Genomic DNA, 25595 nt, shown 5'->3' with positions numbered 1-25595 from the left:
TAAGGCCCTGTGTGCCCGCTCCACCACGAAGGTCGAGGATAGGAGATCATTAGGTAGGATAGCTGTGAGCCACTTAGTGATGCAGTTCGTTATGGAGACCTCCTCGCGGACCTCAGGCAGGCCCACGAAGCGTAGATTATTCTGTCGGGCGCGACCCTCCGCATCCTCCTCCCTAGAGGCCAGTTCTTGGGGCACCACCGTGAGCTTGTTCACCTTCTGCTGGAGGGAGGTTACAGAATCTTCTACCGTTGAGACCCTCGTTTCAGCCTCTGTGATGCGGTCTACAGCTTTACAGAGGTCCTGGCGCAAAAAGGAGACCTCGGACCCCACCGCGCCAATTTTCGCATCCAGCGTATCCCGGGCACTGTTGATCGCCGCCAGGAGGGTCGCGTTGTCTGGGGTAGAGCTGCCCGCATCTCCGCCCGCGGCAACCCCCAATAGTCGTCGTGAACTGGTCTATGGTGTCCTGTTTGGAGCCGGCCCCTGTTGGTCCCCCCTTGCCCATCTAGCAGGGCGGCTCTGGCCGTGCAGCTACCCAAGGGGGGAAGGGCAGGCGGTCAGAGAAATGGGCCCACACTACCGAGGCAAGTAGCCACAAGGATGGTGATGAATATAGAGGGCCGGTCAATGAAACAGCGCCAGGAGTGGGCCGAGGAGCAAAAAGTTCAGGCAGGGTCAAGCAGTACCTGGGGCATCCACGACGGTTCAGCACACCGGGCCAGACCCCCCATACCGAGGGAAGTCCGCCGGGGGGGTGTCCACAAGGATAAATGAAACGGCGGCCCCGAAGCGCGGACCGCCGCATATCCAGGGCAGCACACAATACTCCTCAACAACACGAGATCCTCAGCGGGGGTCTGCTGAGATCAGTCTTTTGAGAATATGTGATGCAACCCCTGGGCCCCTTGTATGACCGCCAGAGAGCACTTCCATAGGACAGTTCAGGCCCATCCCCAAGTGATGCTGGGACTTCTAGTGTCCATATAGATGGCCTCAGGGCAGGGCAGATCCCACGGCGATGGAAGGAGGGAAAGGTGTAGCAGGTAGGAACGCTCACCTTCGGCGGCCGCGACTTGGCCCCAGCCCATCAGCCACAGTCTCGCCCGGTCCGGTCTACGGGGGCCCCACTCGTGCCCGCTGCAGAGATGTCACCATACTCCAAGGGCGGAGATCAAATAGCAGCTCTCCAAACAGCAGCTCGAGGCCAGCGAAGGGCCCGGGCAGCCCCACAGGATCAGTACCGCCGCGTCACCAGCGCCGTGCAGAGAAAATGGCGGCTCTGGAGCGAGGGGGGAGGGGCGGCGACTCTTCTGCACCGGCACAACCTTCGCAGCGATGCTTCACACGGGGGGCACAGGACGGTTACTCCCTCAGTATCTCGTCTCCTGACCCCAAGCAGGGTCCGTCACAGCACCTCCGCCTCGTAGGCTCCGGAAAGGCCGCAACGGCGGTATCGGCAATCAGTGCACCGGGTGAGATCCGATGAATACAGCACCGCAGCGCAGTCCCCAGCCCCACCGGGAGGATCTCCGCACACCAGGGATGTACGGGCAGTCGGCACAGTAAGATGTGTTGTCTCTAGGCAGGATTCTGGGCGGATAAGAGGCAGATTATGGCGTGGATGGACGGAGCTTAACTAGGCTGCGTCCGCCATGCTGGCCTGCCAAGCCACGCCCCCCTGTCAGTGCTCTTTTTACCTAGTTTGCTGGAATCCTGTTATCAGGACCCCTGCACCTGTGCTTCCTCCCCTAAATCTGTTTCTGGTAAGTACTTTGGTACCTCCACAATTGGCTATTGGTGTACCCTTGTAAGTCCCTAGTATATGGTACTAAGGTACCCAGGGCATCGGTACAACTGGGGTTCCCATGGGCTGCAGCATGTATTGTGCCACCCATGGGAGCCCACTTAAACTGTGACTACAGACCTACCATTGCATCCTGTGTGAATTGGTGCATCCACTCTCACGACAGATAAGATTCCTTATATCTGAGGCTACTACACTTAAAACCTACAAGTCATTCCTATGGCAGGCTCTTCAGTCCTGAGGGCAGGGTGCTTGGTTATAAGTGTGAGGGTGCCCTGCATGAGCAGGACACCCCTACAAACCCTGGAGTCGATTCTCCAGGCTTTGTAAGTGTGGTCAGCCACTTAATACATATAGTGGACATCAGTCATTATGACATGTCTAACTATATATAGTATCTGAAAGAAACACGTTAGTTAGATTCCTCACCTTAGAATATCCCCAGGCGTCAGGCTGGATCCGGAAAGATTTTTGTAGCAATACCCCTTGCGCGTCGGTAGGCGTCGTCTGCAGGTCCGTCGTCGGCGTCGTGCGCCGGAATGACGTCGTCGAAGTACTTAGACGCTGCCTGTGAGAAGTTGGCCTGATATATGATGTCACTAGTTCTAGTGTACACCTTGTATCAGTCCAAACAACCCTTATGGTGATTGGTTGTTAAGTCAACCTTATAGACCAGCTATCCTAGTGGTAGCATGGACAAGAGCAGTCTTAGGCTAATCTCTGTATGGCATGTGAAGCCAGCTGTTATACCATTTGCAATCCCTTGAATACCAAATGAAAGGACACCACAACAGATATATATAAAAATAGAATGTATTTATTCTAGTCAAAATACCCTCAGCACTCTTTATGAGATTCGAGGTAAGTACAACACAGTCTTATTTAAGCATACATAAGTCACACAGGTAAGTAATACAGTTAGGCCCTAGGGGCCACGCAAACCATATACTAAGTAAGTGGTATAAGAACCACTGTCACGAACACAGGTTAGGCCTAGGCAATCGCTGGGGCTACACTATACTACCAATTGCTAGGAAGTGGGAGGCCCACGGGATTCAGGTGCAGAGTGGAAACACTCACGCGTAATGCTTTAAAGTCGATAGAAATAGTAGTGTTTAGAATTAAAGAGTTTTAGGACACTTCGGAAGGAACTAGGAGTTAGAGACTTGGAAACTAGACCCTAGGATAGTCAATACCCTTGTGAGCACCGGAGTACTCAAGTTACCTAGCCCACGGGCTGCGGGTGCATAGGTGTGAACTTGCGTCGGGTTTCGTCGTCTACTCCTATGGATGCCTGAAGAAAGATGCTGACAGGCAGTCAGTGAAGAGTGTCCGGTGGATTCCAAGGATGGAATCAAGAAGAAGGATACCTGCAAGCAGAAGGGACAGAGTCTAGGTCACCAGCCAGGAGCCGGGAAGGAACCAGGCGATGTCGTGAAGATGCAGGTGAAGAGGTGAAGCTTGTCGCAGCAGCCACGGGTACCAGGAGGCGTCGAGGACGACCAGAACCAGGAGCCGAGCTGCCCCACGAAGGCTCTTGCTGTTGGCGGCGTCGATGTCGATTTTGGACTCAACATGCCTTGGCAAGCGCAACCCATGCAGGATGAAGGATTCGCTTCTGTTGCAGACCAGGAAGGCCTGAGGTGCTTCTCTTTCACAGGGAAGCAAGGGCCAGTCTGGAGGAGCCAAACCAGCGGTGGAAAGTTTAGGGTTCGTCGTCACAGAGGCTACTAGCCAACGGGCAAGTAACCGGACAGACGCGTCGAGCAGGAAAATGCAGAAGGGCCCTACGCAGAACTCGTGGAGTGTGGAGGGTTGATCTTCGGTGCAGATGGTGCTCGGGGTGGGGGCTTCTCAATCCCCAGAGCACAACTTCGAGGATGCCTCAGAAGCTGCGCTGGAAGCTAGTAGCCAATTTTCCCAGGTAGCCGGTCCCACGTCTCTCGTCGCCTCCACGGATCTCAGCTTTGCTGTGGATGTGGATCAGGGTCGGAGAAGTCTAGAAGTCAAGGTGCTGGTCGGGCTCTGCAGTCGGTTCCTCGTAGAACTTGGGCAAAGCAAACGGCAGGTCGCTTGATGGTGCCTGTTTGCACAGGGTGGTCACTCCTTGGCCACAAGGGAGATTCTTCAGTCTTCTTCCGTAGTCGAATGTCGAAGGTCCAGAGTTTCTGTTCAAGTTGCAGTTTTTCAGGATAATCTAAAGTCCTAGGGACTCAGCTCCCACTCTTATACTAATCTGGGGGGCTGGGTTACCTGCTAGGTCCCTCCTATGGGTGGGACCAGGGAGTGGGGTGGTTACACCCCCTTCCCTTTGTCCAGTTTCGCGCCAGGACTGGGGCTGGAGTGCCCCAGCACCGGTTTGAACCGGACTATGCATGGGACACCTTGTGTGCCCCAGGCAGTGTCTCGTTTCATTCATCCCTCCCTGCCCCAATACACTAAGTCCTGTCTGGGGTGGTGCTAGCACCTCCCAAGGCAGGAAACCTATTGTCCAAGCCTCCCTCGCTGGAAGGACTCCCAGCAGCTGGAGGTCAGACTTGTGTCTGTGGCAGCAGCATCCATTTTGTGATGCTGGGGCTCGGGTTAACTTTAACCGGGTAGTAGGATTTGAACATGTCTTCTCCCTCTAGAAGGGGGGAAAACTATCCGCTCCACCAGAAATGGTGTGGGGTTATTATTCCAAAGTGTTAGACACCTTACACGACATGTTTCGATAAAGCCAAACCATAGTTACCATAACCGCGAGGATTATAAGGCACTTAAGAGTATATGGTAGGCGATATCATAAAACAGCTATAAGGACATGGTTCCGAAAGCTGCAGACAGGCTCAGCTCATGCTAGAGCACCATCTCACATGTTACCAAGCACTCTGCCTTCAGGATTGTTAAGGCCTGCCATAGGAGTGACTGATAGGTTACCCATGTGTCTATATCTAAGGTAGGTGTCGGAATACTACACCTAAGCAAGGGGTGATTACACGACCTTGCCCCAGCTGAGTGATCAGCCAGTTGTGTCATAATGGAAGGCCATCCAGGGGTGGCATAATACATGCTGCAGTCCCTGGTAGGCCTAGGGTACACCTATGCCCTGGGTACCTAAGGTACACTGTACAGGGCCCTAGAAGGTGATCCTACCAATTGGGTTATGTACCTAAAGTACATAGTATGAATTTAGAGAGAGAACAGCTGGGCTGTGGGTCTGATTAGCAGGCCCACAGCCACATCTAAGTCGAAAACCAGTGAAGCAAAAGCAAAAAGTGGGGGTGATCATAGAAAGCAGACCCTACTCTTCGTAATGCCTCAGTGGGACTTGAACCTTGTTCTCACTTTCTGATGTGCGCTCCCTTTGAGCCCCTTCACAACTGTCCACTTCGTCTACTGACTCTGAAAACTGCCTTCCTGGTGGCTATCACCTCCGCTAGGCGGGTGAGTGAGATCCAGGCTCTGTCAGCTAAGCCTCCCTTCCTTTCGGTTCATCCGGATAAGGTTGTCCTCCGGACACGTCCTTCTTTCCTTCTTAAAGTCGTGACTCCCTTTCACATCGGGCAATCTGTCACGCTGCCCACCTTCTTTCCGCCTCCTTCAAAAGATGAAGAGCGGCTCCACCGTCTGGACCCAAAACGTGCGCTGTCCTTTTATTTGGACCGCACAAAACAGTTCCAGGTGGACGACCAACTTTTTGTTGGATATGTAGGTGGTAAGAAGGGTAAAGCTGTACACAAGTGGACCATCTCGCGATTGGTCGTGTTGTGTATTAAGATCTGCTATACTTTGGCGGAAAAGGTCCCTCCTGTTGGGCTGAGAGCCCATTCCACTCGAGCCACAGCGGCGACAACTGCCCTGGGACGGGGAGTCCCCTTGAAGGATATCTGTCAGGCGGCAACGTGGGCTTCACTGCACACGTTTGCCAAGCACTATTGCCTGGACAGCCAAGTCCGGAGAGATGGCCACTTTGGCCGTTCTGTTCTCCAGGACTTTCTGGTGTGATCTTGGTTCGCAGGCCCTCCTCCGGGGTTGGTATTGCTGGGGTATCTATTCTAAGGTGAGGAATCTAACTAACGTGTTTCTTTCAGATGAACAAGTTACTTACCTTCGGTAACGATGTATCTGTAAGAAACATTAGTTAGTTAGATTCCTCACCGACCCACCCAGCCTCCCCGTTCTGCGAACCGACATCTAGGGTTAAGGTTCTCCCTTTTAGGGCCCTAGATTTTTTGGCACCAGTGTCGGTCTCTTGCATGGCTCAGCGTCCCTGGCGCGGAAAGCTATGTATAAGAACTGACGTCCGCGCACGAGGGCGGCGTCTAAATACTCAGACGACGTCATTCCGGCGCACGACGCCGACGACGGACGCGGAGCCGCAGACGACGCCTACCGACGCGCAAGGGGTATTGCTACAAAAATCTTTCCGGATCCAGCCTGACGCCTGGGGATATTCTAAGGTGAGGAATCTAACTAACTAATGTTTCTTACAGATACATCGTTACCGAAGGTAAGTAACTTGTTCTTCAGGGTTTAAGCCAGAGGTGCAAACCTCCATCCTTAACCAGCCATTTGACCAAAAACACCTCTTTGGTCCCACTGTGGATTCATCTCTGGAAAAGATGAAGAAAGACACTGACACAGCCAAATCAATGGGAGCTTTGAAATCGCAAGCTCCCAGACGTTCTTTTCATTGCTCCTCTTACAGAGGCACCTCCAGAGGCTATTCCTCTGACATCCCCTCTACGTCTTTTAAGGCTCCTGCCCAAACCACATTCACCAAAGGTTACCAAAGACAAGGCTATAGAGGCAACAATAACAAAGGTAGAGGCAAAACCACCAACAACAATCGATCCGCCTCCACCCCTACCCAATGACTTCCCTCCACTCCCCCCGGATCATCCCACTCCGGTCGGGGGAAGATTACTACAGTTCCTACCTGTCTGGAACAACATCACTACCGACAGGTGGGTGAGACAAATAGTTCAGTCAGTTTATTGTCTGGAACGCACCTCGACCCCCCAAACATACCACCCAAACAACGTCCAATGTCAACAGAACATTTAGCACTATTAAAGCAGGAGGTAATCTCCCTCCTACAAAAACATGCAATAGAACCAGTTCCCCTGTATCAGCAAAACACAGGGGTTTACTCCCTGTATTTTCTCATTCCAAAGAAGGACGGCTCTCTGAGACCCATCCTGGACCTCAGACCCCTAAACCAGTACATACAATCAGACCACTTTCACATGGTCACCCTTCAACAAGTCCTTCCTCTTCTCACACAGGGCAATTTCCTTGCCACTCTAGATCTCAAGGATGCCTACTTTCATATTTCCATTCACACCTCTCACTGGAAATATCTCCGGTTTATAGTGGACGGTCAGCACGACCAATTCACGGTACTCCCTGCGAAGACAACAGATTCATGTCTTCCCCTACATAGATGACTGGCTAATAAAAGCCAAGTCATACGACCAGTGTTTACACCACACTCACGCCGCAATCCAACTGCTTCGCGACTTAGGGTTTACCATAAACCACGGAAAGTCTCACCTACAACCATCCCATATACAACAGTACCTCGGTGCCACAATAAACACCTCAAAAGCACTTGCATATCCGAGCCCAGCCAGGATAGCAAGCATGCAAAGCCTTACATCAAAATTTCAGCCACAACACTCTCTTCCAGCTTGAGTGTTCATGCAGTCGATAGGGATGATGACCTCTTGCATATTCATAGTACCTCACGCAAGAGTCCAGATGCATTCCCTGCAGGAATGTCTGGCACGTCAGTGGAACCAGGCTCAAGGTCAGCTGACAGATCTGGTGTTGGTGGACGGTCGCACGCATCGCTCTCTGCAGTGGTGGAACACCAAAAACCTTTACAAGTGGGCGCCCATTCATCGAGCCGGTTCCACAGATTCTAACAGCAGATGCATCGCTCTCCGGTTGAGGAGCTCATGTATTACATCACACCATGCAGGGCAGGTGGACGCCCCAACAAAAGTTACTCCACATCAATCACCTGGAGTGACTAGCCATCTTCCTAGCCCTGAAGGCATTCCAGAAACAAATATCAGGCAAAGCTGTGCTAGTCCGCACCGACAACATGACAGCCATGTACTACATACAGAAACAAGGTGGGGCACTCTCCCTACAGCTCTCTCAACTAGCGCAAAGCATATGGAGGTGGGCTATTCCTCAGAACATTTTTCTCCTAGCCCAACATGTCCCGGGAGTACAGAACAACATAGCCAATCTCTCAAGTCATCAGACGCAACAGAGTCACGAGTGGGAACTTCATCTGCAAGTTCTTCAACCATTTTTCCACATATGGGATCAACCGGAGATAGATCTCTTCGCCACACACGAAAACGCCAAATGCCCAAGCTTCGCCTCCAGATATCCACACCCATTGTCCAAAGGAAATGCGATATGGATGAATTGGTCAGGCGATTTGCGTACACTTTTCTGCCTCTCCCACTCATTCCACTGGTGGTGCGCAAACTACAGCAACACTCACTGACTCTCATCCTAGTTGCTCCAACATGGGCCAGACAACCGTGATACACCACATTATTGGAACTATCCGTAGTCCCGCACCAAAAACTACACCTCTCCCCACACCTCTTAACCCAGAACCATGGAGAGATCAGACACCCGGACCCAGCACAGCTCAACCTAGCGATCTGGCTCCTGAAGTCTTAGAGTTCGGTTACCTTAACTTTCCCCCTGACTGCATGAACATTATCAAAGAAGCTAGACGCCCCACCACTAGAGCCTGCTATGCAGCCAAATGGAAACGATTTGTGGTATATTGTCACAACAACACCATCAATCCTCTACATGTGTCTATTCAACACATCATAGGTTATCTACTACATCTCCAAAGGTGTAACTTAGCATATACATCTATTAGATTACACCTCGCTGCCATAGCAGCCTATTTACAAAATAGACAACACTTGTCGCTATTCAGGGTACCTGCCATCAAAGCATTTATGGAAGGCCTCAAAAAAATAATTCCTCCCAGGGTACCATACTCACCTATGTGGAATTTAAACATCGTTCTCACAAGACTAATGGGCCCTCCTTTTGAAACTCTGCACAAATGTGAGCTACAATTTCTAACATGGAAAGTAGCTTTCCTAGTGGCCATTACTTCCTTTAGAAGAGTCAGTGAGCTACAGGCACTCACTATTTAAGAACCCTTTTTACAACTCCATCATAAGAAAGTGGTTCTCAAAACCAATCCTAAATTCCTCCCTAAGGTTATTTCTCTCTGTCACCTCAACCAGTCTGTGGAGTTGCCATTATTCTTCTCGCAACCACAAACAGTCGCAGAAAGAGCTCTTCTAACTCTAGATGTCAAAAGAGCACTGCTTTATTACATTGAAAGAACAAAACCTTTTCGCAAGACAAAACAACTTTTCGTGTCCTTCTCACCACCACATAAAGGCAACCCCATATCAAAATCTGGGATAGCAAGGTGGATTGTCAAATGCATACAGATTTGCTATCGCAAAACAAACATTATCAGTTCCCCCTAAAGCTCACTCTAGCCAAAAGATAGGGGCTTCCATGGCATTTTTAGGGAACATTCCCTTAGATGACATCTGCAAAGCAGTTACACGGTCTACACCGCACACATTCACCAAGCACTATTGTGTAGATGTGCAAACAAAACAGCAAGCTAGTGTGGGCCAGGCTGTACTTAAAACATTATTTAAAACTACTGCAGCAGATACTTATGGTCGCCGCTAAGGAGGGGTACTGCTATACAATCTATGCATAGTGTGTGATCTGCAGCTCATATGCCTCGAACGGAAAATGCTTCTTACCAGTATGCATCTGTTCTTGGCATGTAGAGCTGCAAATCCACACACGCCCACCCACCTCCCCGGCTACCTTTATCTCTTCCAGTATTATTTTATTTAGATACAGCATACATGGGCATCTTATCTGTTTCTCACAAAACTCCATCATTTCCCTCCTGGCAAAAAACAATCTGAAGATGAAGCCAATGCCCATGCGCACTATCATCCAAAGGAGGAGTCACCTATCTCGTGACTTCCAAACACTTTTCCAAGACAAAAATAAGTGCAAACATCCGGGCCCAACATCAGATGGCGATCTATGCATAGTGTGTGGATCTGCAGCTCTACATGCCAAGAACAGATGCATACTGGTAAGTAGCATTTTCATTCTTCCAGGTATGCAGGGATAGGGTGTTCTTAGCACCAACCCCAAATTCCTCCCAAAGGTGGTCTCCCAGTTCCACCTTGATCTATTTAACTCCCTGTTTTCTTCCCACAACCTGACTCATTTGCGGTACAGGCTCTCTAGAAGTAAAACAAGCCCTCATGTACCATATAGACAGAACTACACCATTTAGGAAAGCACAACAACATTTTGTTGCTTTTTCCAAGCCCCATCAAGATAAGTCCCTGTCTAAATCAGGCATTGCCTGATAGATCGTGAGATTCATCGAGACATAATGTGCTAAAGCTAAGAGGATTTTGACCATTCCTCCTGGAGCCCACTCCACCAGGAAGCAGGAGCTTCTATGGCCTTTCTAGGGAACATTCCAAATGATGACCTATGCAAAGCAGCTACCTGGTGTACACCACACACTTTCACAAAACATTGCTATGTGGATGTGCTATCCCGCCAACAAGCCAATGTTGGCCAGGCAGTACAGCATACACTCTTTCAATCTACTGCAACACCCACAGGCTGGCCATCACTTTTATGAGGACTGCTTTAGTCTATGCACAGCATGTGTATCTACAGCCACACATACCTCGAATAGAAATTCTCACCCTGTAAGCATCTGTTCATGGCATGTAGTGCTGTAGATTCACATGCGCCTACCCTCCTCCCCGGATGCCTGTGGCTGCTGCAGTGCCTTTTCGATCTCTTTATGACCTCTGCATGCACATCTCTCTATACATCGCTTTGCATCACATCCCATCCTCACCCGCTGTTTGAGAAAACAATCTAACAATGTAGTTGATGGAAATGTGTATTACCAGCAAAATGAGTCACAATACCTTGTCACTCAAAAAGACTTCTTCAAAGAAAAGCAAATTGCACACATCTGGGTCCAACACTAGATGGCAGGAGTATGCACAGCATATGAATCTACAGCATTACATGCCACGGACAGATGCTTACAGAGTAAGTCATGTTTTCATATAATAGCCTGGACATTACTTTCTGCCTCTACTTTCAATGTATTTTATTACTGATATTATATTATTGTTTTTGTGCAATAGGTTAAGGGTGAATGTCGTTTTTTCCCCCGTCATAACTTTTCCATTTGAATACCTTTATTTTTGTTAAGTGAAGTAGCTTTCCTCAAGGCACTTTTTCTGTTATTGATTGCCTCTGTGTGTGGACTAAGTGAGCTTCTAATCTTTGATACTCTGGTCACTGCCCTCGCCCAAAACTAGGTACTTTGTCAGTTATTCCTTACTTCCTTTCTTTCTTTCAAAAGCAACGTCACATGTTCACCTAAGCCTTCAACGTCAGAATCCTATAAGATTTCCTCCATATGAATTTAAAGTGGGTAAGATCTTTCATGGATTAGAATCCTGAACAGGTGCTTAGCTTTTCTGTTCTTGTACTATATGGGAATTCAGACGATTCGGATGCTGAAAAACTGTGTGCAATATGATAAGTTCCTGCAAGTATGTTTATATATTAAAGGGATTCTCCTCCAAAATGTTCTTGACTGATTTGTTACTCTTGCACAGTTGGAGTAATCGTTTTTTTGTGATTTTCCCGATTCCTTTGCAGAGGATCTTTCTCACCTTTTCCTCTGAATTCCACATTTTCTGTCCATGGTTTTTTGTTTGTCTGAACAACACATTCAAAGTGGGGCACAAGAACAGGCAGACAAGATAGTTAATGTCTTTCGTGCTATTACACAGTGGGGCAGATTTGTGGCCATTGTGCATCATACCATTTACTATTTGGATATTTTTCTTGTGTCCCAGATTTAATAATTTGCACAGGTATTGGAAGTCATTTAAATGTTCATATGATTTAGTTTATAATGGAAACTCTCCCATTTATTTTGCTGATTGTTTTACTTTTAGGTCTTGTGGCTGCAGAAGCTTTCCTTTCACGTTATGGTGATTGCTTACAAAAGCTTGACTTTAGATCACTCTGCAGCCTTTGGAACGAAAGTTATGGTAACAGACTGAACTCTCTGATACCGGGCAACAAAAAGGAAATAGTAATGAACTATTTCCGTAAAGCATCGCCAGATAAAATCCGATATCTAATATGGTTATTGGAAGATAACAAAGAGAGTTTTCAGTGTCCAGTTTTGTGTCAGGCTTTGGATTGTTACTTTACTATGATGGGTAAGTAACTAATATTAGATTGGTAAACATTCCTTGAAAATGTGCATTTTGAATAGTGTTATCCATGATTCTTGTTATTTGCTTGAAATGTAATAGCTGCTAATCTTTAAACCAATGAACTGTATCAGGCCTTACACATTGATTCCATACGAGTCTAACAAAGTTTCTTTGAGTGTTCTCTTCTGGGTTGGACTAATGTTGAAGGTGATGTTTCGTGGAACCTGCATTATGCATAAATGTTTCTAGCCAATATAAGTATCCTTCATTTGGGACTTGCTCAGTGGGCATTTATCTAAGCACTGGCAATGTCAAGATCCGTCAAGGCAAGGTGGATTGGCTGGTGTTTGGGCAGGCTGGACAAGAGTACCTTGAGAATAGCTGGTGGGGTGAGGGATAATAGGCAGCAAGATTAATACATTTTCTCTGAATGCTTGGGTCACTCTAAAATAGGGTTCCAATGAGGTCAGTAAGTTTTTCCAGATGTTTTGATGCATGTGAGAGATAGCTAGTAAATGAAGTTTTAAAGTAGTTGGAAGAGGCAAGCCATATTCGTACTAAGGTTGCACCCTCCACCAGGATGTTCTGAGACATTCTACTAACCAATTAGTGGGGATCCCTTCACTGTCTTTGGTGTGTGAAAGTAGCTCATGTGGTAAGCTGTATTCTGGATGTCCAAGTTCGTGAAAGTGCAGCAGTTCCTGGCTAATATGGAAGTGCCCAATACTAAATTGCTATATTTGTGATTCAGGGGAAGCTTTCCTTAAATTACTGTAGAAGTGTTTTATTATTTGTGGCATTCATCGCCTAAGGAAAGGTTGTCACAGGTTTTGCAGACACTTTTTATTGGCTTTTCATGCCAAAATGTAGCTGAGAAATATAGGCTGATGTTGTTGACATACCATTTGGCAGGAAGAGGGTTTGGATTCTATTTAACAAAATCGAAGTAGAAGAGTTTACAAAAGCAAGAACACATATAATTGACTTTTGAATAAAGATCAGGAACATGCTTAACAGTAAAAACCACAAGAAGTTCTAGATTTGCATTTGCCCACACTTGAAACCAAAGCCAAGTAAAATTCTTCAGACAGATTCAACTTCATCTAAACCAATAGTACCATTAAACAGTGCCCTCGCTGACACTTTTATAGCCACTTGGACTAAACCCCTCCAGGCAGCTGACTTGTGGCCAGACATCAGAGTCAAACTCTTGGTGACTGACTTTTTCATGAAACCCACAGCCTGAAAGCCTTCTGATGCAGGTATTCACAAGTAAAGTCAATCCACATTCTTTTCCTTCAAATTGCTCTAGAAAGTGAGTCAAGACATCAATGTCTTTGGCATGAACATTTTATCCCCATCTAGCCTAACTCTATGATGTTGTAATGCTCTGCTTTCTGTCAAATCGGTCTCGTTGCAGCGTCCGTCTCCTTCCTCGAACGGGTCCAGGGGCCGCCGTTTCCGGCTGCGGCATCGGCCTTCACCGAGGCCCCATGGGTGTCGTTCGCCCGCCGGTAAGCCTTGCAGCTTGCCACCAAGGCCCTGTCCTCCATCGGCAGAGGGCGCCGGTTCCTGCCGGGACGTGCGCCCGCACCCGTCGCCACTCTATCTGCCGTTTCCCGGCACTGGGGCGACGAGGGCCCAGATGAAAGCCTACGCTGCGGCTCTGCAGGCTTCCTTGGGCCCCCCTCCTCCTCTTCCTGCGACATCCGTGGATCCCTCGCCGTGCGTAGGGCCTTCTGCGGACTCGCCAGTGCCCCCCCCCCCCCCCCCCCCCTGGCGCCGACGAGTTCGGCTTCAGGTTTTGGAGGTGTAGGGCCATCGACGTGCGGCCCTTTGAGGTTCCACTCTTCGGCATCTCGGCTTCGCCGCAAAGCCCCGCGGGGTTCCCTGCGGTTTCGCAGGAGGTCGCTGGGATATGCGGCTCGTCCCCTTCGGTTCTGTGGGCAGGCAGCTGTCTTCCCGGAGGCTGAGCCAATGCCTCTCCGGCGTCAACGGCTTTCCTCCCTGGCGCTGGCGGTGCCGCGGCTGGACGCCGGGACCCGGGGCGCTTCCCCAGGCCCCTCTCGGTCCTCGGCGCAGTCGGCTGCCTCGTCTGGGTTTGAGCCGGCGCCTTTTCGGCGCCATTCATTGGCCGTTTCGACTCTACCCCGCCCCCCACTTCTCCGATGAGGCAATTGGTGGTGGAGATCGACACGGCGCCCCTGGTGGACACTTTGGCACCGGTGGAGGACTCACCGGTGCCTATGGTGGACTCCCTGGCACCGTCCCGACGTCGGATCGTCGACTCTTCTCCGGATGTCCCTTCCTCTCCGGAGGGCTTTCGTCTCCTTGTCCTTCACCGGAGACTGGGCGCCGCATCGTGGCCATTTCTCCAGCCGATTCCAAGGCGGGTTCTACGCCGTCTCCGCGTCCACAGCCCCCAGACCCGCTCTTCCGCTCCCTGCAGTTGTCTGCCCCGCAGGCTTCTCCGCCCTCACCAGAGGCCCCTCAGGTTCCCCACTCGTCCGTGGGTCTTCCATCTTACTGGGTCTTTTCTCCCTTCAGCGGGACACGGGGACGGGCATCTTAGCTTGCAGCCTTCACCAACGGAAGAGTTGCTTTACCCCCTACGCCGCCCTACGGAGGCAAGTGTGGCTTTTGTCCGGGCCATTTCCACGGCCACTGGCATTTTGCAGATGGGCTATCCGTTTGCTCCACTCCCTACGGACCACTTATTGGAGGTTCTCCACCAGGGCTCTGGTGGAGGGGAGCCGTTTCTCCCATTTGAAGCAACGTTCCACAACTCTCTTCTGGGGGCGCCCTTCCACGGGGATCCGGTGCCTCAACCGCTCCTTCACCTCCACCATCCTGCTCCACACGATACAGTCTGCCTTTTTTCCCACCCGTCTGCCCATAGCTCTGTTCTGAGGGCTGCTTTTCCTTCCTTACTTTCCGTGCTGCTCCCGCTGTCGCGGGAGGCCCGGTGGCTGGACTCCTGGGGGCGTAACATTTTCACCTCCACCAGCGCTGCACTGCGCGCATTCAACACACTTTGTTTGTTGGCCTGGGCTACTTCCGACCTGTGGGATTCTGCGGAGTCCCCTCTGTCTCGTGCCTCCCAAGAGGATGCCCGCGCTGATCTGCGGCACCATGTGCTGGATGGTCAGAAGTTAGCTGCATTCATTCTCCGTTTGGCCTTGGACGTCTCTGATTCCCTCAGCCGCACTATGGCGAATTCTATGGTCCTCGTCTGCCATGCTTGGTTGTGGGATGGTGTCTTTCCGGAGAATGTTCGGGAGCGTCTTGTGGATTTACCTTTTGATGGGACTCTGTTGTTTCACATCCACGCGGACTCTGCTATTCAGAGACTCCTTGCGGGGCTCCGTCCCCCTCCCCCTCCGTGAGCTTTGGCTGGGCGGTCCTCCGGCGTCTTATGGGATGCGGTTATCCCACCTTTCTCTTTGGGGCCTTATGTTTCGGTTGGCCCGTTGTGTGCTGTGTGCGGCTTGAGATTCCTTCAGGGCCATTCAGTTGGCCCCTCTATTCTTTTGGCTGCTGGTTCAACCCTTCAGCTTGTGGTGAGTGTTTTTGCTGTTGTGTGTGTAGGAGAGTAGGGTCTGCTTTGTATGGTCACCCCCACTTTTTGCTTTTGCTTCACTGGTTTTTGACTTAGATGTGGCTGTGGGCCTGCTAATCACACCCACAGCCCAGCTGTTCTCTCTCTAAATTCATACTATGTACTTTAGGTACATAACCCAGTTGGTAAGGATCACCTTATAGGTCCCTGTACAGTGTACCTTAGGTACCCAGGGACTAGGTGTACCCTAGGCCTACCAGGGGCTGCAGCATGTATTATGCCACCCCTGGCTGGCCTTCCATTATGACACAGCTGGCTGATCACTCAGCTGGGGCAAGGTTGTGTAATCACCCCTTGCTTAGGCATAGTATTCCTATGCCTACATTTTATATAGACACATGGGTAACCTATCAGTCACTCCTATGGCAGGCCTTAACAATCCTGAAGCAGTACAAAAGGGGGTGGTGATGGACGGAGCATCAGAACCAATCAAACACTCACACCCAGTCAACAGATCCGGGTTTGATCCATCACCGTTCTTTAGCCCACTCTGCCACCCCAGTTCAGACATGGCCATATGCAAATCAGTCTGACCCTGTGCCTCATGGGAACAATCCAGCCCGAACTGCCAAGCCATGCCTTCCCTGGACTGGAAACAAGCTTCCTAGGACCGGTTTCTGGCATTTCAGCCGTCTTCAGCCAGGTTTGCTTGAATCCAGTGGCAAAGTGAGCAAGGGACTCACGTCTGAGCATACCATGCCAACTTATGGCGAACAAAGCAGTACAAAAGGGGGTGGTGATGGACGGAGCATCAGAACAAATCAAACACTCACACCCAGTCAACAGATCCGGGTTTGATCCATCACCGTTCTTTAGCCCACTCTGCCATCCCAGTTCAGACATGGCCATATGCAAATCAGTCTGACCGTGGGTCTTCCATCTTACTGGGTCTTTTCTCCACGATACAGTGTGCCTTTTTTCCCACCCGTCTGCCCATAGCTCTGTTCTGAGGGCTGCTTTTCCTTCCTTACTTTCCGTGCTGCTCCCGCTGTCACGGGAGGCCCGGTGGCTGGACTCCTGGGGGCGTAACATTTTCACCTCCACCAGCGCTGCACTGCGCGCACTCAACACACTTTGTTTGTTGGCCTGGGCTACTTCCGACCTGTGGGATTCTGCGGAGTCCCCTCTGTCTCGTGCCTCCCAAGAGGATGCCCGCGCTGATCTGCGGCACCATGTGCTGGATGGTCAGGAGTTAGCTGCATTCATTCTCCATTTGGCCTTGGACGTCCCTGATTCCCTCAGCCGCACTATGGCGAATTCTATGGTCCTCGGCCGCCATGCTTGGTTGTGGGATGGTGTCTTTCCGGAGAATGTTCGGGAGCGTCTTGTGGATTTACCTTTTGATGGGACTCTGTTGTTTCACATCCACGCGGACTCTGCTATTCAGAGACTCCTTGCGGGGCTCCGTCCCCCTCCCCCTCCCCCTCCGTGAGCTTTGGCTGGGCGGTCCTCCGGCGTCTTATGGGATGCGGTTATCCCACCTTTCTCTTTGGGGCCTTATGTTTCGGTTGGCCCGTTGTGTGCTGTGTGCGGCTTGAGATTCCTTCAGGGCCATTCAGTTGGCCCCTCTATTCTTTTGGCTGCTGGTTCAACCCTTCAGCTTGTGGTGAGTGTTTTTGCTGTTGCGTGTGTAGGAGAGTAGGGTCTGCTTTGTATGGTCACCCCCACTTTTTGCTTTTGCTTCACTGGTTTTTGACTTAGATGTGGCTGTGGGCCTGCTAATCACACCCACAGCCCAGCTGTTCTCTCTCTAAATTCATACTATGTACTTTAGGTACAAAACCCAGTTGGTAAGGATCACGTTATAGGTCCCTGTACAGTGTACCTTAGGTACCCAGGGACTAGGTGTACCCTAGGCCTACCAGGGGCTGCAGCATGTATTATGCCACCCCTGGCTGGCCTTCCATTATGACACAGCTGGCTGGGGTGGTGATGGACGGAGCATCAGAACCAATCAAACACTCACACCCAGTCAACAGATCCGGGTTTGATCCATCACCGTTCTTTAGCCCACTCTGCCACCCCAGTTCAGACATGACCATATGCAAATCAGTCTGACCCTGTGCCTCATGGGCACAGTCCAGCCCGAACTTCCTAGGACCGGTTTCTGGCATTTCAGCCGTCTTCAGCCAGGCTTGCTTGAATCCAGTGGCAAAGTGAGCAAGGTACTCGCGTCTGAGCATACCCTGCCAACTTATGGCGAACAAAGCAGTACAAAAGGGGGTGGTGATGGACGGTAACCACCCCCCTCCCTGGTCCCACCCATAGGAGGGACCTAGCAGGTAAACCAGCGCCCCAGATTAGTATAAGAGTGGGAGCTGGGTCCCTAGGACTTTAGATTATCCTGAACCTGCAACTTGAACAGAAATTCTGGACCTTCGACATTCGACTACGGAAGAAGACTGAAGAATCTCCCTTGTGGCCAAGGAGTGGCCACCCTGTACAAACAGGCACCATCAAGCGACCTGCCATTTGCTTTGCCCAAGTTCTACGAGGAACCGAATGCAGAGCCCGACCAGCGCCTTGACTTCCAGACTTCTCCGACCCTGATCCACATCCACAGCAAAGCTGAGATCCGTGGAGGCGACGAGAGACGTGTGACCGGCTACCTGGGAAAATTGGCTACTAGCTTCCAGCGCAGCTTCTGAGGCATCCTCGAAGTTGTGCTCTGGGGATTGAGAAGCCCCAACCCCGAGTACCATCTGCACCGAAGATCAGCCCTCCACACTCCACGAGTTCAGCGTGGGGCCCTTCTGCATTTTCCTCCTCGACGCGTCTGTCCGGTTACTTGCCCGTTGGCTAGTAGCCTCTGTGACGACGAACCCTTAACTTTCCACCGCTGGTTTGGCTCCTCCAGACTGGCCCTTGCTTCCCTGTGAAAGAGAAGCACCTCAGGCCTTCCTGGTCTGCAACAGAAGCGAATCCTTCATCCTGCGTGGGTTGCGCTTGCCAAGGCTTGTTGGGTCCGAATTCGACATCGACGCCGCCAACAGCAAGAGCCTTCGTGGGGAGGCTCGGCTCCTGGTTCTGGTCGTCCTCGACGCCTCCTGGTCCCCGTGGCTGCTGCGACAAGCTTCACCTCTTCACCTGCATCTTCACGACATCGCGTGGTTCCTTCCCGGCTCCTGGCTGGTGACCTAGACTCTGTCCCCTCTGCTTGCAGGTACCCTTCTTCTTGATTCCAGCCTTGGAATCCACCGGACACTCTTCACTGACTGCCTGTCAGCATCTTTCCTTCAGGCATCCATAGGAGTCGACGAAACCCGACGCAAGTTCACACCTATGCACCCGCAGCCCGTGGGCTAGGTAACTTGAGTACTCCGGTTCTCACAAGGGTATTGACTATCCTAGGGTCTAGTTTCCAAGTCTCTAACTCCTAGCTCCTTCCGAAGTGTCCTAAAACTCTTTAATTCTAAACACTACTATTTCTATCGACTTTAACGCATTACGCGTTAGTGTTCCCACTCTCCACCTGAATCCCGTGGACCTCCCACTTCCTAGCAATTGGTAGTATAGTGTAGCCCCAGCGATTCCCTAGGCCTAACCTGTGTTCGTGACAGTGGTTCTTATACCACTTACTTAGTATATGGTTTGCTTGGCCCCTAGGGCCTAACTGTATTACTTACCTGTGTGACTTATGTATGCTTAAATAAGACTGTGTTGTACTTACCTCGAATCTCATAAAGAGTGCTGAGTGTATTTTGACTAGAATAAATACATTCTATTTTTATATATATCTGTTGTGGTGTCCTTTCATTTGGTATTCAAGGGATTGCAAATGGTAGAACAGCTGGCTTCACATGCCATACAGAGTTTAGCCTAAGACTGCTCTTGTCCATGCTACCACTAGGATAGCTGGTCTATAAGGTTGACTTTACAACCAATCACCATAAGGGTTGTTTGGACTGATACAAGGTGTACACTAGAACTAGTGACATCGTATATCTGACCAACTTCTCACAGAGTGCAGCTGTATAGGTCCTCAGGTTGGAGCCTTTGTGTCTTTTTGGGCTGATTGGTAAGCCGTCTGTGGTGTTTTCCACAGGTCTTTTGGCTTCTTGACCTCTGCTGCGGGTTTACCTAAGACGTGTTTGGCTGATTGGTAAGCCGTTTGTGGTGTTTCCACAGGTCTTTCATGTATTTGACCTCTGCTGCGGGTTTCCCTAAGAGGTGTTTCCCTGTTTTTGTTCAGGGACAATTCATACCCTAGGTGGGGTATTTGTTGGCTATTGTATAGCCCTGTCTTAAGCTAGGCGGGCGTGGATACCTTCTCAGGTTCCATGCGGTTTCCTGGCATCACAGTATACCGCTTGGTGCAGTCTCTCTCTCTCTCTCTCTCTCTCTCTCTCTCTCTCTCTCTCTCTCTCTCTCTCTCTCTCTCTCAGTATCCAAGGGTGTTTCTCTCCTTCTTCTTCGCCTCTGGATCGCCGGACCGACCTTTGTCATGCTGATTACAGCGTTGTTTCTTGGTGTTTCCACCTAGTTCTCTGCCGTTTCGGCCTTGGCTTGTCTGCCGTGTGTTCTGAGGGGACTGGTTCTCCTGGTGCTCTCCTGTGTTCTGGTTGCCGGCTTTCGGTCGGTGCTGCCTGTATCTCTTTCTCCTCGGGCCAGCTCCGCTTCTATTCGGGGACCGGTGGTGCTCCTCGTCGTGCGCTCGACTTGTTCTGAGCTGCTGCTTCATAGTGTTTGCCAGCTGTCTGCTGCGCGCGCCTGGTAGTTTTGATCCCCCTCTGTGGGCCTCGCCGTGTCAGCGTGTGCTCCTGTCTCTTGCTTGTTGGGGCTTTGCACGTCTGTGTCTTCTTTCTCACGTCTGCGCTTCTCGACTGGAAACGTTCAGGCCTTGTTCCCTGCTTTGGGATAGACACCCATTCAGCTGTCCCCTTCGCAGTGTGTGTGTTTTCCTGGGGCGGACTCTGCCTCCGTTCCTCCTCTTTTCCTTGGCTTTGAGGGTTCTTTTCTTCCTCTGGTACTCGTGGGGTGCCTTCTGCCCCTCCGAGTTCTCTGGCGATCACCCTTTGCTTCTCGGGTTGGCTCGTGGTTTCCTGGCCGTCCCTTCTCCTTATTCTTGCTTACTTCTGCTTGGTGGGGGCTGGGCCATCCTTCCTGTCCCCATGACACATCCCCTGTTGGGGCCCTGTGTTCTTCCAAGCTGGTGGAGTTCTCTCGCACCACTCCTCCCTTCTGGGTATGGCTAGGGTATCTATTCTACGTTAAGGAATCTGCGGCTAGTAGTCTCTATCAGATGTACAAGTTACTTACCTTCGGTAACGATGTATCTGGTAGAGACGATTCCAGCCGCAGATTCCTTCACAGCCTGCCCTTCCTCCCTGTTCTGCGAGGACCCTTCAGCTTGGTTTCTGCACTCGCCTCCCTCCAGGTGACTTTGTCTTCTCCGGGTGCCCTCTTTCACTACCACCCTGGCGGGATGCTTCGTTCTGTTTATCTGATAGAGACGACTAGCCGCAGATTCCTTCACGTAGAATTATCCCTAGGCGTGAGACTGGATCCGGAAAACTTCCAGCCTGTCGGGGGCGTGGGCTCTCCGCGGGTGGTGCGGCCCTGCGTGTCGTCCCCTTATCCGCCGTTTCCCAGCATGGGGGCGACCAGAGCCCAGATGGAGACATATGCGGCGGCTTTGCAGGCCTCGCTGGCTTCTCCTCCTCCTCCTGGGGTGTCAGCGGATCCCGTGCAGTGTGCGGGGCCCTCCGCAGCGTCGCTGGCGGCTCCGACCCAGTCTGGTCCGGATCCAGGCTCAGAGGATGTGGTGCCATTGGGGTGCGGCCCTTCGAGGACCACGGCGCCTTTGCTTCACCGCAAACTCCTGCGGGAGTCCCTGTGGTGTAGCGGGAGGTCGCCGGGGCTCGGGTCGCACCCCCGAGTCCCTCTCGGTCCTCGGGACAGGCGGTGGCTTTGTCCGAGGCCGAGGTGACACTGCTACTGGGGTCGGCAGAGGGCCCATCTCGCTCGGTCACGAGTCACGGCTGGCGGGGGACCCCTCGTCCCTCCCCGGGCCCTTCTCGTCCCTCCACGCAGGCGGCTGCCTCGTCGGAGGTCGGGTCTGCGCCGTTCCGGCGACGCCCCTTCGCCAACCCGGCTCCGGCACAGCTCCGGCCCCCTGCGCCGAGTGCTGTGTCGAAGGTCGCCCTGGCGTCTCCTCTGGCGCCGGTCGACGTCGGTGTCTTGCCTCAGGTTGCGGACTCTACTGCGCCGGTCCCACGTAGAGTCGTTGACTCGTCTTCAGACGCCTCCTCTTCTCCATAGGTTCGGCGGTTGCTGGTGTCATCCTCACCGGAGACGGGCCGCCGTGTCGTGGCTGTTTCGCTGACGTCGTCTAGGGTCAGCTCCTCGCCGTCTCCATGACCACGGTCTTCGCTGGAGGAGCTGCAGGTCCCCCACTCCTCGGTCCCTCTTCCTTCCGGCTTTGGCCTTTCCTTCCTCCAGTTGGCTGGGGGGATGGCCGCCTGGCAGCCGTCACCTAACAAGGAGCTGCTTTTCCCTCCGCGGGGCCCCATGGATGCAGGTGCGTCTTTCGCCCGCGTTGTTTCCACGGGTGTGGGAATTTTGCGTATGGGTGATCCAGCTACCCATTTCCCTGCAGATCATCTTCTGGAGGTTCTCCACCAGGGCTCTGGTGGTAGGGAACTGTTGCTTCCCTTTGAGGGTTCACTCCATTCTTCTCTCTTGGGGACTTGGGGACATCCTGCCACGGGGGACCCTTTGCCTCAGCACCTTCTGCACCGCCACCACCCGGCACCGCGTGATCCGGTGTGCCTTTCCCTTCACCCTTCGATTGGCTCCCTTTGCAGTCTGCCTTTCCTGCTTTGCCGCTGCTGTTGTCTCTCCCGTCACGGGAGGCCCGCTGGCTGGACTCTTGGGGGTGCAATATGTCTGCCTCGACCAGTGGGGCTCTGCGGACCCTTAATACACTGTGTGTTTTGGCTAGGGCCACTTCTTGCTTGTGGGACTCGGCGGAGTCCCTTATGTCTACCGCTTCTCAGGAGTGTGCCTGTGTGGATTTGCGACCCCATGTCTTGGATGGTCGGAAGCTGGCGGCGTTTATCCTTCGCTCCGTTCTGGACATCTCGGAGGTGCTGGGTCGTGCCATGGCTTCTTCGGTGGCCCTTTGTTGCCATGCCTGGCTTAGGGACAGTGTGTTCCCGGAGAATGTTCGGGAACGGCTGGTGGACCTTCCCTTCGATGGTGCTCTTTTGGTCCATGCCCCTGCGGACTCGGCCATCCAGAGGTTCTTGGCGGGGCTTCGTCCTCCTCCTCCCCCTCCTTCTTCTCCTCCTCATTGACCTGCGTGTTGATCTGGTTCTTGGAGCTGTTCTTCCGTTGGGGCAGGTCGCCCCGGTTGTCTGGCTGAGGTTGTGGTTCTGTTGGCTGCTGGCCAGCCCCTTTTTGACTGTGTGTTTTTTCTTTGGGTTTTTTACCCTATGCTGGGTCTGAGATTGGGCCTTCTGCGCTTCCCCTCTGGCTGCTTGATATGCCTCCTGCGTGTTTTTTTTTTTCGCAGGTTCTTTTGGCTGTCCTCTGCTGCGGAAGTGTCTACCTAAGAGGTTCTCATGTCTTGGGATATGACATGCCCTATGTGGGGCAGGGTTGGCTGTTATATAGCCCTGGTATGTGCCGGGGAGTTGTGGTCGCCTGCGGGCTTCCACTCTTCGTGGCGTTATGGTATGTTGCGGGTGCAGCCTTTTTCTTCGCCCCTTTTTGCTATGTGTGTTTCGTTCTGTGGTGTCCCTGGCGTCTGGCGGAGCTTGCCAGTGCCGCCCTCTTGTTCATCTGCACCGTTGTGCCTTCTTCGGGCTGTAATGGGACTGTCATTATGCCTTCTCTGCTGCTTCCAGTGGGCCTTGCACTGGGTTCTACCTCTTCTCTCTGGGGGAGTGGTCCCTACCTTCTGTAGCCTCTTGCAGGCGCTGTTTACCCCAGCGGGGCGTTGGACGCTTCTTCCTGGGTGACCTTGCGTTCCCCCTCTTTCTCGGCTTCTGCCTGCTTCTTGCTGCCGGCCCCGTCCTGTCAGGGTTGCCGTTGTTCTGCCTCTTCTCCTTGGAGTCTCTAGGTTGCTCTTCTCCTTCGATGCTCCTTTCCTTGCCTTGACCTTGGGCGGAGGTTTTGTTGTCTCACCGGGGTGTGGGGTGTTTGGCCTCTTGCGCCTTGCCTTGTTTCCTCTGCGGAGTGTGGACAGGTTATCTTATTCTCTTTTTTCCCTTGCCTGGGGGACGGGGTTCCTCGTCCTGTTTTTGGACTTGGTCCCCGTGCCGGCCTCTGTAGTGCCCCGGTGGGTGGAGTATTCTCCCAGACCCTCCCTCCCCTTGAGTATGGCTAGGGTATCTATTCTACGTGAAGGAATCTGCGGCTAGTTGTCTCTATCAGATGTACGAGTTACTTACCTTCGGTAACGATGTATCTGGTAGAGACGATTCTAGCCGCCCTTCCTCCCCGTTCTGCGAGGGCTTGTGATTTGGTCTTTTGCACTCGCTTCCCTGTGGGTGGCGGTGTCTTCTATATGTGCATTCTTTCTCTCTTTCTATCAGGCTGTCCCTTTTTCCTTCCCGTTATCACATGGGAGGTTAGGTGGTTGGTCATTCTGGCTCTTTGCGATCCTTGATGTTGGGGGCTTTTGGCTGTGCCTCTGCCCTTGTTCCTGATGGGGGTTGTCATACTCTGTGATGGAGATGTCTTCGAATTTTGTCGTTCCATATGTGTCCCCGACTGGTTCCCCTTCCTTGTCTTTGGTTGGGATTGTAATCCTGTTGCATGTTCTCGTGACATTTTTACATATGTCCCTTGTGGGGGGGGAGGGGGGGGGGCTGTCTCTGTACTCGCAGGGTTGCTGCTCGGTCCCTTATTCTTTCCCTGCCTTTGGGTACTGCAGTGCCGGGCACTGCTCTTTATGGTGTTGTTCCTCACCATGCCTTTTTGGCTCTTTTGCACTCTGTTCCTATACTCTCACAGTTTTGTCTGCTAGCTCCATATTGTGGTACGGAAAAGTTCTCCGAAGAAAGCTGACGTAGGCGCGCCGGGGTGGGACTTATGTGACCTTGCTGACATCACGTGCGCGGACTGCGCCTGGGCGGAGTCGCGTGATGCCGTCCCCCCCCCCCCCCCGGCGCGCAGGGTTGCTGGGCAAGAAAGTTTTCCGGATCCAGTCTCACGCCTGGGGATAATTCTACGTGACGGAATCTGCGGCTAGAATCATCTCTACCAGATACATCGTTACCGAAGGTAAGTAACTCGTACATTGGTTCCACTCCTACTTTGTGGTAATTGGGCGCTTGGTTCATATGTACTTTTGCATCCCTGCACCAGTGTGGGGCCTACTCCTAATCTCCTTCAGCTTTTTTCATTGCTTGGGGTTTCTGACTCCTCTGCAGTCCTCTGGTTTGGGGGCTCTTGGCTGTGCCTCAGCCCTTAGCTCTATACAGGGTATACGACGCTCCTTGAGGGTGTTGTCTTGGGGTAATTTGTCGTTACTCCTCTGTTCCGAACTTGTTGTCCTTCCCTGTTTTAGATTGTGGTTGCAGTCTTTGTCATCTGCCACGAAATTTTTCACATGTTTTTCTGCCTCCATGGAGGATGTCCCCTTCGCTTTGTAGCGTTGCTTCTGAGAGCAGTTCTCTGCTCTTTTTTTTCCCTGCCTTTCAGTGACGCTGTGCTTGGCACTGTCCCTCATGGTGCTGTTCCTCACCATTGGTTCTTTCCCCTTTTGTTTCACAGATTTTTCGCACACTGTTCCCATACTCTCACAGTTTTGTTTGTGATGGCTCCGCGTTGTGGAGCGGAAAAGTTCTCGGAAGAAAACTGACGTCAC

At 51.8% G+C, this 25595-nt stretch overlaps 1 protein-coding gene across 3 annotated transcripts in view; it reads left to right on the top strand.

Moving 5' to 3' along the window:
- LOC146801783 (E3 ubiquitin-protein ligase TTC3-like) overlaps positions 1–25595 on the top strand; it is a 1211260-nt gene that overhangs the window by 582107 nt on the left and 603558 nt on the right. For all 3 annotated transcript variants that reach the window (XM_085621275.1, XM_085621274.1, XM_085621273.1), the window contains exon 28: positions 11893–12162. In XM_085621275.1, coding sequence (XP_085477401.1) covers positions 11893–12162 — 270 coding nt within the window. The remainder of the gene's footprint in view (positions 1–11892; positions 12163–25595) is intronic.

The sequence above is a fragment of the Triturus cristatus genome, chromosome 8 (genome assembly GCF_964204655.1).
Source record: "Triturus cristatus chromosome 8, aTriCri1.1, whole genome shotgun sequence".
Classification (NCBI taxonomy): domain Eukaryota; kingdom Metazoa; phylum Chordata; class Amphibia; order Caudata; family Salamandridae; genus Triturus; species Triturus cristatus.
The sequence above is the reverse complement of the archived record's forward strand: the minus strand, read 5'-3'. Positions and strand labels throughout refer to the sequence as shown.